This window comes from Condylura cristata, unplaced genomic scaffold, assembly GCF_000260355.1.
Source record: "Condylura cristata isolate star-nosed mole 26May11 unplaced genomic scaffold, ConCri1.0 scaffold00040, whole genome shotgun sequence".
Classification (NCBI taxonomy): Eukaryota; Metazoa; Chordata; class Mammalia; order Eulipotyphla; family Talpidae; genus Condylura; species Condylura cristata.
This window is the reverse complement of record NW_004567141.1, coordinates 3,205,521-3,215,717: the sequence shown is the minus strand read 5'-3', so window position 1 is coordinate 3,215,717 and position 10,197 is coordinate 3,205,521. Positions and strand designations below refer to the sequence as shown.

Here is a 10,197-nt window from a genome sequence, read left to right as displayed (position 1 = left end):
ATGGTAGTCCCTCAGTCAATATTCCTTGAAGGTTTAAGGGAAATTCCTTTGGCTTTATAGCTGAGAACTGGTATGTCCTCTACGTCAAGCTAGCCCATCTAACCCCTTCCAGGATCTGAACCTTGAGCTTTCCTCAAGTAGGAAGATATTATGACCTCATCGCTTCGCACCAAATGAGATTCCCCTCCCCACTAATAAGGCAAGTTGGGAGTGAACATCCTTCAGCACCCACTTCCAGACCCAAAGGAAACAGGCAGCTATTGGCGAGAGAAGAGCCTTTAATAAAAGAGGAGTAGCAGGCCTCCTCCATATTTTTGCGCCCTTGGTAGAGGATATGCAAGGCTGGGAGTGTGGGAAGTAACAGCAGCGTGAGGGGGAAGCAGGCAAAGGGGTAGGCATGACAGGTGCAGGAGAAGGATGCTGCCCATTGGAATTGTCTGCTCAGCTCTCCTCCCAGAAGAAGCTGTTACAGGCCACCGTGAGGGCAGCTATCAGCACCACATACTCCTGGAAGTCCACTTCCCCGTCTTCATTCTCATCTAGCTCCTTCATCAGCTTGTCCACAGTTTCCGAATCCTTTTGACTCTGTAGAGGGAGAGGATAGAGAGATTGGTGTGCAGAAAGACATGTAGCACCGAGTCAGGCAAAAGGGATGGTTGACTGGGAGAATGAGACAAAGGTGTGCAAGAGAGAGAAAAACATCTAAATACTGGACTCATCCTGCTGCCCTCCTCAAAATTAACAAATACTTGAGGCTTCCTGTTACCTACAGAGTAAATGCTTTAACGAGCAGAGTACTTACAACAAATCATCCTCCATGCACCAGTACTTAACAATGTGACAAGCACTGCTCTAGAGTATTTTATAATTATTTTAAATTTAATTCTAACAAACAACATGAAGTAGGTTTCATTATTGTCATTCTAAAGAAGAAACAAAATAACAATTAGTGGTTAAGTAACAAAAGTCACACTGCTAAAAAGTGGTAGGGGCAGGATTAGAACCCAGATCCAATAAAACTCAAAGCTGGTATACATTTGACTGGCTATTTCCTTTAGCCTACTTTTTTTGCATTTTTGGCTCCAATAAAAACTACTGAGCATGTTTCATTGTTATCTTTCTTCCATGCTTTTGTTCATGTAGTGATCTTAAGAGATCCTATAATCTTGCAGTCTAAATCCATGGCTCTTTGGAGAAGCCAAAGACCTCTTCAGTCAGGTTAATAGTTTCATTTTTTTTTCTTGTCATTTTTGTCAGGTTCTGAGTACTTTCTGATTTCTTGCTTTACTTTCAGTGTCAGCCCTTCTAGACTGTGAGCCTTCTGCACAGGACCTATAATTTGGCAGACGATCAGGACATTTTGACTTGAACCAGGAGGAGGAAGCTTAGAAACACTCAAAGGAGGGAGATAGTTAGCCTGAGTTGGGGTGGAGTGGGGAGATGGCAGGGAGGTGCCTACTCTGTTCCCTTGCCCCTCACCCGCAGCACCCGATACTCCCACTCTACTCACATCCAGGAAGCCAGCAAATTCGGCTTGCAGCAGCTCTTTGAACTCCTTCTTGCTCAGCTTGTATTTGTCTCCCTCCTTGCCCGAGTAGGTATGGAACACATTAATGAGGGTCTCCATCGCTGTCTCCAGGTCAGAGCTCATCGTGCAGCTCACCTACCCCCCCCACCACAGGAGTGAGCTGGGAACCATAATCAGGGTATCTGGGGTTGGGGTAAGGGGAACTGTCAGACCTGGCCCTGGTTCCATAGCCCAGCTAGTTATGAGATCAGAGCTTTACTGTCGTTTTTCTTTCCCTAAGATTTTGGTTTCTGGGGAGCCCAGATAGATGTAAATCTAGAGCTGCTCTGGTACTTCTCCATCCATGACCCAGCCAGAGGGAGTCAGGGTTGGACACATGGAGATGAGGTAGCTGCAGCTGGGTTGGCTCTGGAGGCTTGCACAGGCCTCAACAGTGACTCTTCGCTGCTTGGGTAGACACTAAGGAGTATGAGGCGCATAGGTGGGGTGGTTATAAGACCTGAGCAGATGTCTTCTCTCCATTTTTATCCTGGACCTGGCCTGTCTAGCACAGCCAACCTTAGCTCTTGAGTTCGTGGGCTGCTTTCCCCTCTATGTCTTGACCCTGCTCCAGCAAGGGGCAATCTGTGTCTTTTGGCAACCCGAGGACAGGGTGGGGAGGGGGTCTTTCATTGCTTCTTAACTTCTGTCAACAGGCCGGGGGTCTCTTTTAGTTCTTTAACTATTCTGCATGAACATTTCACTTTGGTTTCTCTGGTAGGTCTCTAATTTGGTTCCTCTTACTTCTCTGCAGAATCAGACCTTCCATCAGGGGATGGTGGGATGGGAGAGGAACATTTCCATCTTTTCCCTGGAGCCAGGACTCCTAGGGAGGGCCAGGGACTCTGTGAGTACTTGTCCCTGCTGCTGTGCATTCCTGTCCCCAGGCCCTACCTGACTGATATGTGGATAGTCAGGGTATGTGTTCAGGAAGATAAAGGTATGAACATATGGGGTCATCTGAATTCAGAGGACTGGGAGAGAGACAGGGAAAATAGAGGGGTGTGTTGAGGAGAGAGGTGTGCCAAGCCAGGAGACTCTTTCCTTCAGCCCTGGGATAGTCAACTTCATAGCATCAGGGGGCAGCTCAGGTGTCTCAGATCAGGTGTCCTCATCTTTCCCCAGGTCTGAGAGCTGGACAATGGGCCCTGATCGAATGACATCGCACTCTTCAATGGGCCCTTGTGAGTGTCACCTGAACTCCGGACATAAGAAGTGGTTGTCACAGAGACATGGAGGAGCTTGGAACCCAAGCTGGGGCTGATGGAGGGGATAAGAAAGTATGTGAGGGAGGGGTGCTGGTGGGTGGGTTATGGGCCTCATCTATCAGGGCCACCTGGAGTGGTCTAAATTTTATGTAGAGGGCCAGTTCTGAGAGAACCTTGGCAGGGAGGAAGCAGACAGGAAAACAAAAAGAATTGGGGGAAAGAGGGATTGGGAAGCATGTACCAAGAATGGAGAGGAGAAAGTGTAGGTCATGTGAAGGGAGAGCTGGGATTAAGTACAGTACCCCAGAACCCCTTCTGATAGCTCATTGGCCATGCTCTTCTACCCCCAGACTTCTCTGAGACCTGAGCTCTTGGCAAGGCTTTGTGGGGGGTGGCAGAAAGTAGCCTGGAGGGGAGCAGGGAGAAGTAGCTGTTCTACTTGCTTTCTTATTCTTACCCCATGGAAAGCAAGCAAGAGCTGGGGCTCCTGATCAGCACCTGGGGTATTGAGGGAGCCTTGGGGCAGGGGCACTTGATGGTTTCTGGCGGGGGGGCCTGGTCTCCTGGAAGCTTGCTGGTTGGGTTCTCCACTGGTTTCCTCACCCACTGATTCCAGCTCTCTCAGCCCTTCTCTGGCTTCTCCTTATCACCTTCCAAACCCTGTCTCCCTCACATCTTTCCAGACCCTTAATGAATCATAATGCTATCATCTCCAGACTCTTGGAGCCCCTCTGAAGTTTCTCCCAAGCTGACCGGGTCCCCAGAATACTCACTGTTAGTTTCAGCTTGCAGATGGAAGAGGTTCCAAGCAGACAGACAGGCTGCAAATGTGGCTACCAGCTGTGCGGTGGAGACCTGTCTTTAGTGTCCTTCCCCTGCAACCCCACCTCCACACCGGCTCCACCCCTTCACATACAGCCAGTGGGGCAAGGGGCCAGGAGTGGACAGAGGCGCCCTCTGTCTCCTGGGCTAGAACAGGCTGTCCTGTGTCCTCCAGCCTCAGTTTGCTCCCTCCCCCCATACATTCCCCCACTCCCCAGAGCCTGGGAGGTGGGAAAGGTCCTGGGAGAAACGCTGAGAAAGGGGAAGATACCACTGAGGGTTCAGCCCCTGCTTCTTTACTTGGCCTCAGTGAGGGGAACTCTCAGCGAATAATTTAGTCTGGGGTCTTTCCTGAAGGGGTTCGCTAACACCTCACTGAAAGCTTTCAGTACGGGGGTCCCCTCTATGGGCCTATCAGCCTGCATTCCTTCCGTGTGGTTTCAGTCCTGAATCCTCGGAGGGGATGGTGGTCTGCAAGGTCTTTTTCAGAATCTCACAGAAGCCTCTGTGGTGTTCAGTCTCAGGGCTGAAGTGCCAGTTAGTCCCCCATCTTAGACCTGGTGGGCAGCAGACTCCCTGAATTCAGGGAGGGGTAACGCCCTACGCCCCTCCCCCACCGTGTGAGCGAGATCGGTCCAGGCAACTCGGAAAGTTTATGCCCCCCCACCAACTGGGGGCGCCAGTGGGCTGGGTTGGGGAGCAGGGCTCCTGGCCCGATTGCTGGAGGGGAGGGACGAAAGGGAAGGGGCGAAAGATGTGATTGGGCGGGGTTCTCTCTCCAGAATCTACGGGAAACTTGACTCCGCCGGGTAAGGGGGGGACTCTTCCCTACCTCCTGGGGCGCTTATAAACCTCAGCCCCTGGGGCTCCTGCGGGCTGCATCCACCTCCTAACTCCGGTGAGTCGCTACCCCCTAACCCCGGAGGGAGGCTGGCGCCTTTTTCCTCCTGGGGTTCCCAGGTCCCTCCCCCGGAGCCAGCTCTTACCGGGATCCGGGAAGTGACTTTGGGAAACTGAGCAGCAGAAACCCCCTGCAGGGACTTGGGGGCGGGGGAGAGGGGATGGCGAAAGGGCGGAGTGGAAGCCTCCCCCGCTCCCCTCCCCCGCCCCACCGGGCGGCTGGTGCTGGTATCAAAGCCCTTCCTGGGCGCGGGACACCACCACACAGCCCCATTCTCCCCGTGGCGGGAGGAGGGGCGGGGGAGCCCGGTGCCCACTGTCCAGCTGTCCTGAGGAGAAGTGGGGGTGGCTCACAGCGAAGTGGGATCTGTCCAGACGAAGACAACCCTGACCACAGCTGGGCTTTTGCCTGGCCATAGGCTTATTGCTGGAAGAGCGGTCGGAGTGTGGGCCCAGTGCCACAGGGTGGAGACCCAAGTCCTAGCAAAAACAAAACGAGCGAAATAACCTTTGGACTGGGTGAGCCACTAGGACAGGGTCCTGGAGGCTGACACCCCATAAAGGGTCCCCTAGATTGAGAGGACTCCAAAGAAGGTCTCAGACTGAAAACTACCTCCCAGAGAAAGGGGGGTCTCTGGATTGAAGGACCACCAGAGAGGGGTCCCTGAGATGCTTCAAAAGGGGCCCTGTACTTTGAGATCTCCAGAAGAAGAGGTTTTTGGAGCTGAACACAGGCTTGGGGCTTGGGTCCCAAGCTCCAGCCCTTTCTCCTCTCTCCTTTTCCATAATGTAATGCCTCTTCCAGGCAGGCAACAAAGTCCAGTCCTGGCCTCTGCCCAGTCTGATTTTCTCCCTCTTGCCTTCTCCCTCCCTCAGGTCAGCCCTGTGAGGACTTCTGCTCCAGGGTCCTAATGGCTGCTGAGCCACTGACTGAGCTGGAGGCAGCCATCGAGACTGTGGTGACCACCTTCTTCACCTTTGCAGGGCGGGAGGGCCGCAAGGGCAGCCTCAGCATCAATGAGTTTAAGGAACTGGTCGCTCAGCAGCTACCTCACCTGCTCAAGGTAGGTAGGTGGCTCTCTATTGAGACTTTCAAGGCACTGGCTGCAGGACACTGGATGTGATGTGAGATGTGTTAAGTAACAAAAATCTAACCAAGTTAATTTAAATAACTGCCCTCCCATTCCGAGCTGAGTTTATTTTTATTTATTTATGCATCCAAGAACTGGGGTGTAGGCCAGAGGTGTGTGGAGTGAGAGTATTCACCAGAGACAGAGTAGGGAGCAGAATAGGTGAATCTACTAAAATACACTGCTGATGGGGAGCAGCAGGCCAGACAGGAGAGGTCTGCTGTGCCATGTGGGTCAGCTCCCTGGTCAAGAATTTAACTCAGGCCATAACGGCTGGTGATAGGGCTAAGGCATAACCCCCTGTACCACCAGAGAGACCCTCCCCCTTCCCCCTCAGCCTATTTTAAAGATCTAATTGGCTTGGGCCCTCCCTGGTGGCGCAACGGGTTAAAGCACTGCACTGAGAAGCTAAAAAACTACTTCCACATGAGTTCGATTCCCGCCTGCCCTGGAGGTGACCACATGGCGTGGCAGACCTCTCCTGACCCGCCCGCTGCTCCCCTCAGCAGTGTACTTCGTCGATCTGCCTGTTCTGCTCCCCATTTTGTCTCTGGTGAAGCCTCTCGCCGCCCCTGAGCCTCTGGCCTATACCCCAGTTCTGTATGTACAAATAAATAAATCTTTAAAAAAAAAAAAGATCTAATTGGCTTTATTAAACAATTCAAGGTTTGGGCAGCTAGCAGGCAGAAAGGTGTGGCAAGAAGTTATACAAATGAGGGATGATGGTTTTATAGTTAGAAAATGATTTTACAGAAGAAAAGGATTACTTCAGACAAGGCCACCTCAAATTAGGGGAAGGTGGGATGTGTTAAGTAGATTACCTGAGGAGTGCTGACCTGGAAACCCCAGCTAGATGGGTTTAACTTTACACTTTTCAGAGAGGCTAAAATAGCAGTTAGGTTGGGTGTTAAGTCTTGGTGGGGCTTGGCATGAATGATTTCATTTTGGGCCTATTTCTTTTTTTTTTTTTAACAGGTGAGATTCCTGAACATGCTAATGTGACTTTAGGGGTATTGAGAGAAGGCATAGGTGGCCGCATATAAATGGTCCTGGTGTTCTTGCCTGGAGAGACAAACTGGGTGGGAGGGAAGGGAGAGGTGATTGTGTGTGTGTGCATGTTACTAGGTAAGTAAAAACCCCACAGCTTTGTGAGTTATTGGGCTTTGTGTTCTCATCAGATGTTGGGTTCTTGTGTCTATTCTGTGCCTCTCTGGCCTTATTTCCATAATATGGGCGGGGGGCTGGACCCAGCTCTGACTTCCCAGAGATTTCATAGACATCAGAATTAGAAGGAGGGTGAGAAAAAACAGTGTAAACCCCTCACTTCATATATATATATGGGAACTGAGGCCCAACTGTAGGAAGGGGTCAAAAATAAAACACTGACAAATTCATGAGTCCTAGAATCTCAACGTAGAGGGGAACATTCCCCTTTTCAGAATCCTCTCAATAAAGTTTCTGACAAGGCACAACTTCTCTCCTAATAAAATTTAAATTTCATCCACTCTTGGGTTGTAATATCATCTTAGGCTAACTGCTTTTTTTTTTTTTTTTAAAGATTTACTTATTTATTCATATAGAGCTGGGGTACAGGCCAGAGATGCGGAGGGTGAGAGGATTCACTAGAGACAGAGTGGGGAGCAGAACAGACAGACCTACTGAAATACACTGCTGAGGGGAGCAGCGGGTAGGTCAGAGAGGTCTGCGCTGTGTGGGTCAGCTCCCTGGCCAGGGATGGAACTCAAGCAGCAGTGGCTTCTGAGAGCTTCATAATGTGCTTTAACCCATTGTGCCACCAGGGAGGCCAACTGCTTTCTTTAATCCTTTCTGAAATTTTACAGGCACAAAAAAGCAAGCAAATATGTATGTTTTTGGTAAAATAAATAAATAAAGGATTCTATGAAACTAATATTCTATCATCTGCAAAATCTGTTGAATCACCTTCCTCTTCTCAAGGAATCTCAGGTTCTTCCCTGAATATAAACTACCCTGTAGCCCTGTGAAGTGACTGGCATCTAGCACAGGAGAAAATTACCTATCCCTCCAGATTCTTCTTGGACATCTGACAGGTTAGCAAAGGAAAAAATCAACTTAATTTGTGTACAGGGGGGCTTCAGTAACCAGGGTCTCCAGGTTTCTTTCAGTTGGAGAGAAAAGGATTTGAATCTTAAAGCAAGGATGGGGGGCAGGGTGGGGGTGGGGGGGTGCTGGGATGCTGAGCAGCCAGGGAGGGAATGACTTCATGTTTTCTCTAGAAGGAAATATGTGTTTTTTAGAAAGGACATGTTTACTGGCTGATAGGGCCAAACTGCATTCTTCTGAGTGATTAGAGCTGTGATCTCTTCTTTGATTAGGGCTGGGGGAAAGGTTTAGTTAGGTAGGGAACAGCGATCCCTTCTTAGATTAGGGGTAGGGCAAAGGGATTAGGGCAAAGGCAAGAGATTCTTCTTAGCTTCCAGAGCCTTCCTTGTTCTCTTCTCAAAGTAAGCTGCCTGCCAAGGCAGGGTCTTGAAGAGACCAACTCTGAGTATTTGGGGCCTCTGCAACTGCGTGTGTGGCCTCTCTGTGCGCCCCGATGTTAGTAGGATTTGGATAAGGCGCTCCTGCGTCATTGCCTTTAGACAATGGTCCACATCACTAGGCGGCCGGGGAGCCTAGGTAGCCTTTGACTAACTGTGTGGCCATGGTCTGATCATACTTATTCATTACTACTAATAAATAGCAAGGGGGAGGGGGCCTCCGGTGGCACAGTGGGTTAAAGCGCAGCACTATGAAGCTATCAGCAGCTATTGTAGCATGAATTTGATCCTCAGCCAGGGAGCTGACCACATGGCACAGCAGACCTCTCCTGTCTTGCTCACTGCACCCCTCAACAGTGTATTTCAGTCAACCCACCTGTTCTGCTCCCCACTCTGGCGAATCCTCTCACCACCCCCACCCTACCCCTCTGGCCTGCACCCCAGCTCTTGTATGCATAAATAAACCTTTAAAAAAATAATGCAGCAAGAGGGCTGCTCACTGAGCAGCAGAGTCTTGCCTTGCAAATCTGCTCCATGACACATGAAAAAGACGCACTCTACTTTCCATCACAGACTGTAAGGTCTGTGGGGCTACTGTGTAGCTGACTTGGACTTCCTCTTCTCTTCACGGCCTTGAGAACGGCGGATATATCCTTGGTGCTGGTTTCATGGCCCTGTGCAAGCGCCAACTCTGGTGGTCTGGAATGTGCCAGCATACCCCCAGGGGCACACTAAGAGACAAATTGTGGAGCAGGTTTGCGAAGCAAGACTCTGTTGCCCAGTGAATGGCCCTCTTGCTATTTGTTAGCAGTAATGAACAAGCATAATTGATGGCGTGGCAGTGGCAGGAGGAGCAGGGCCCAGGAAGACAAGGGTTGGCAGCTTTATGAGGACATGTTGGCCATGTATACAGTAAGGACTTCCTGAGCAGGTACATGGTGTCTCTTCTGAGCCACTCCCAGACCACCTCAGACTTCAACCACACAATCAGTCAACAGATACCTAGGTGTCCTGGCTGCCTCATGTCTTTGTCTTTTTTTTTTTAAGACTTATTTATTTATGCATGTAGAACTGGGGTACAGGCTGGAGGTGCAGGGGTGGTGAAAGGATTCACCAGAGAAAGAGTAGGGAGCAGAACAGGCAGCTTGACTGAAATGCACTGCTGAGGGGAGCAGCGAGTGAGACAGGAGAGGTCTGCTGCGCCATGTGAGTCAGCGCCCTGGGAGGGGATGGAACTCATGTTGTAGTGGCTGCTGCTGTTTCATAGTACTGCGCTTTAACACTTGCACCACCAGGGAGGGCCCATCTTATCCAGTTCTTTCACATAGACACACTCACACGTATAGAGAAGCCATACACACACATAGGTGCAGAGATCCCAAGTGGTAGAGAGGCCACAGTGGCCTTTGACCTCTTGTTTCTATCACTTTTCTTCTTCCATCACCACTCTTTACTCTTCTTACTAAGTTGGGGTATAAGGCTCATCATTATAACGATTCTCTCAATTCCCTTGCTTCTGTTTCTCCCCCAACCCAGGTTAAATCTCATATTTTGCCTCCATCCACTTGAATCCACCATTCTGCACTTGCATAAGGGAATCTAGCTGAGGAAAAATGCACTGTCATGTGGACTTGCCTCGCTTTAAATCTGTAACCACAGCCCACAGGGGGCCCTCAGCAACCCTGGCCATTCTGCCACATGTCCCTGGTCGATTTATTTGCTATCTCTTTCAGATGATTTTTTTTGAACGCCATTTCCTCTTTCTACTTTCTCACTCTCACTAAGAAATTTTCTAACTAAGAAAATAATACTGAAAATAATACTTCTAGGAGCTTCTTCATCAAATCTACCGACTGGCCTTCCTTCTTTTAGCCTGAATGATCTGTCGCTGTTCCTGTGGTGACCCCACTCTGGGGGCCTGGTTCCCATTCCCTCTCTCCTACACAAGCACTTCCTTTTTCAAAGATTCCCTCTTTTTCTTGCCTTCACAGCACTCCCCTCTCTGCTGGTTTACAAATGTGCTGTAATATCTTCCATCTTAAAAACAAAAC

At 49.9% G+C, this 10,197-nt stretch overlaps 2 protein-coding genes across 3 annotated transcripts in view; one reads left to right on the top strand and one right to left on the bottom strand.

Annotated features, from left to right (window-relative positions):
- Window positions 1-260: 260 nt before the first annotated feature.
- On the bottom strand, window positions 261-3,678 carry S100A1 (S100 calcium binding protein A1). The gene is made up of 3 exons (XM_004693631.2): window positions 3,549-3,678; window positions 1,511-1,663; window positions 261-585 (listed from the first exon to the last, which is right to left on the bottom strand). Exons 2-3 carry the CDS (start codon window positions 1,649-1,651, stop codon window positions 442-444), a joined length of 285 nt encoding a protein of 94 aa, XP_004693688.1. The 5' UTR covers window positions 1,652-1,663; window positions 3,549-3,678; the 3' UTR covers window positions 261-441.
- A 665-nt stretch (window positions 3,679-4,343) lies between these two features.
- The window catches only part of S100A13 (S100 calcium binding protein A13), a 10,808-nt gene continuing 4,954 nt past the window's right edge, over window positions 4,344-10,197 (top strand). The window contains exons 1-2 of one of the 2 annotated variants that reach the window (XM_012733379.1): window positions 4,344-4,495; window positions 5,374-5,561. In XM_012733379.1, coding sequence (XP_012588833.1) covers window positions 5,409-5,561 — 153 coding nt within the window. In that variant the 5' untranslated portion in view covers window positions 4,344-4,495; window positions 5,374-5,408. The remainder of the gene's footprint in view (window positions 4,496-5,373; window positions 5,562-10,197) is intronic. The other variant, XM_004693725.2, reaches the window with a different exon arrangement.

Coding starts and splice junctions, on each gene's coding strand:
- S100A1 (XM_004693631.2), bottom strand. CDS start 1,651: ATGAGCTCTGACCTGGAGACAGCGATGGAGACCCTCATTAATGTGTTC. Junction 586..1,510: donor AATTTGCTGGCTTCCTGGAT/GTGAGTAGAGTG, acceptor CTCCCTCTACAG/AGTCAAAAGGATTCGGAAAC.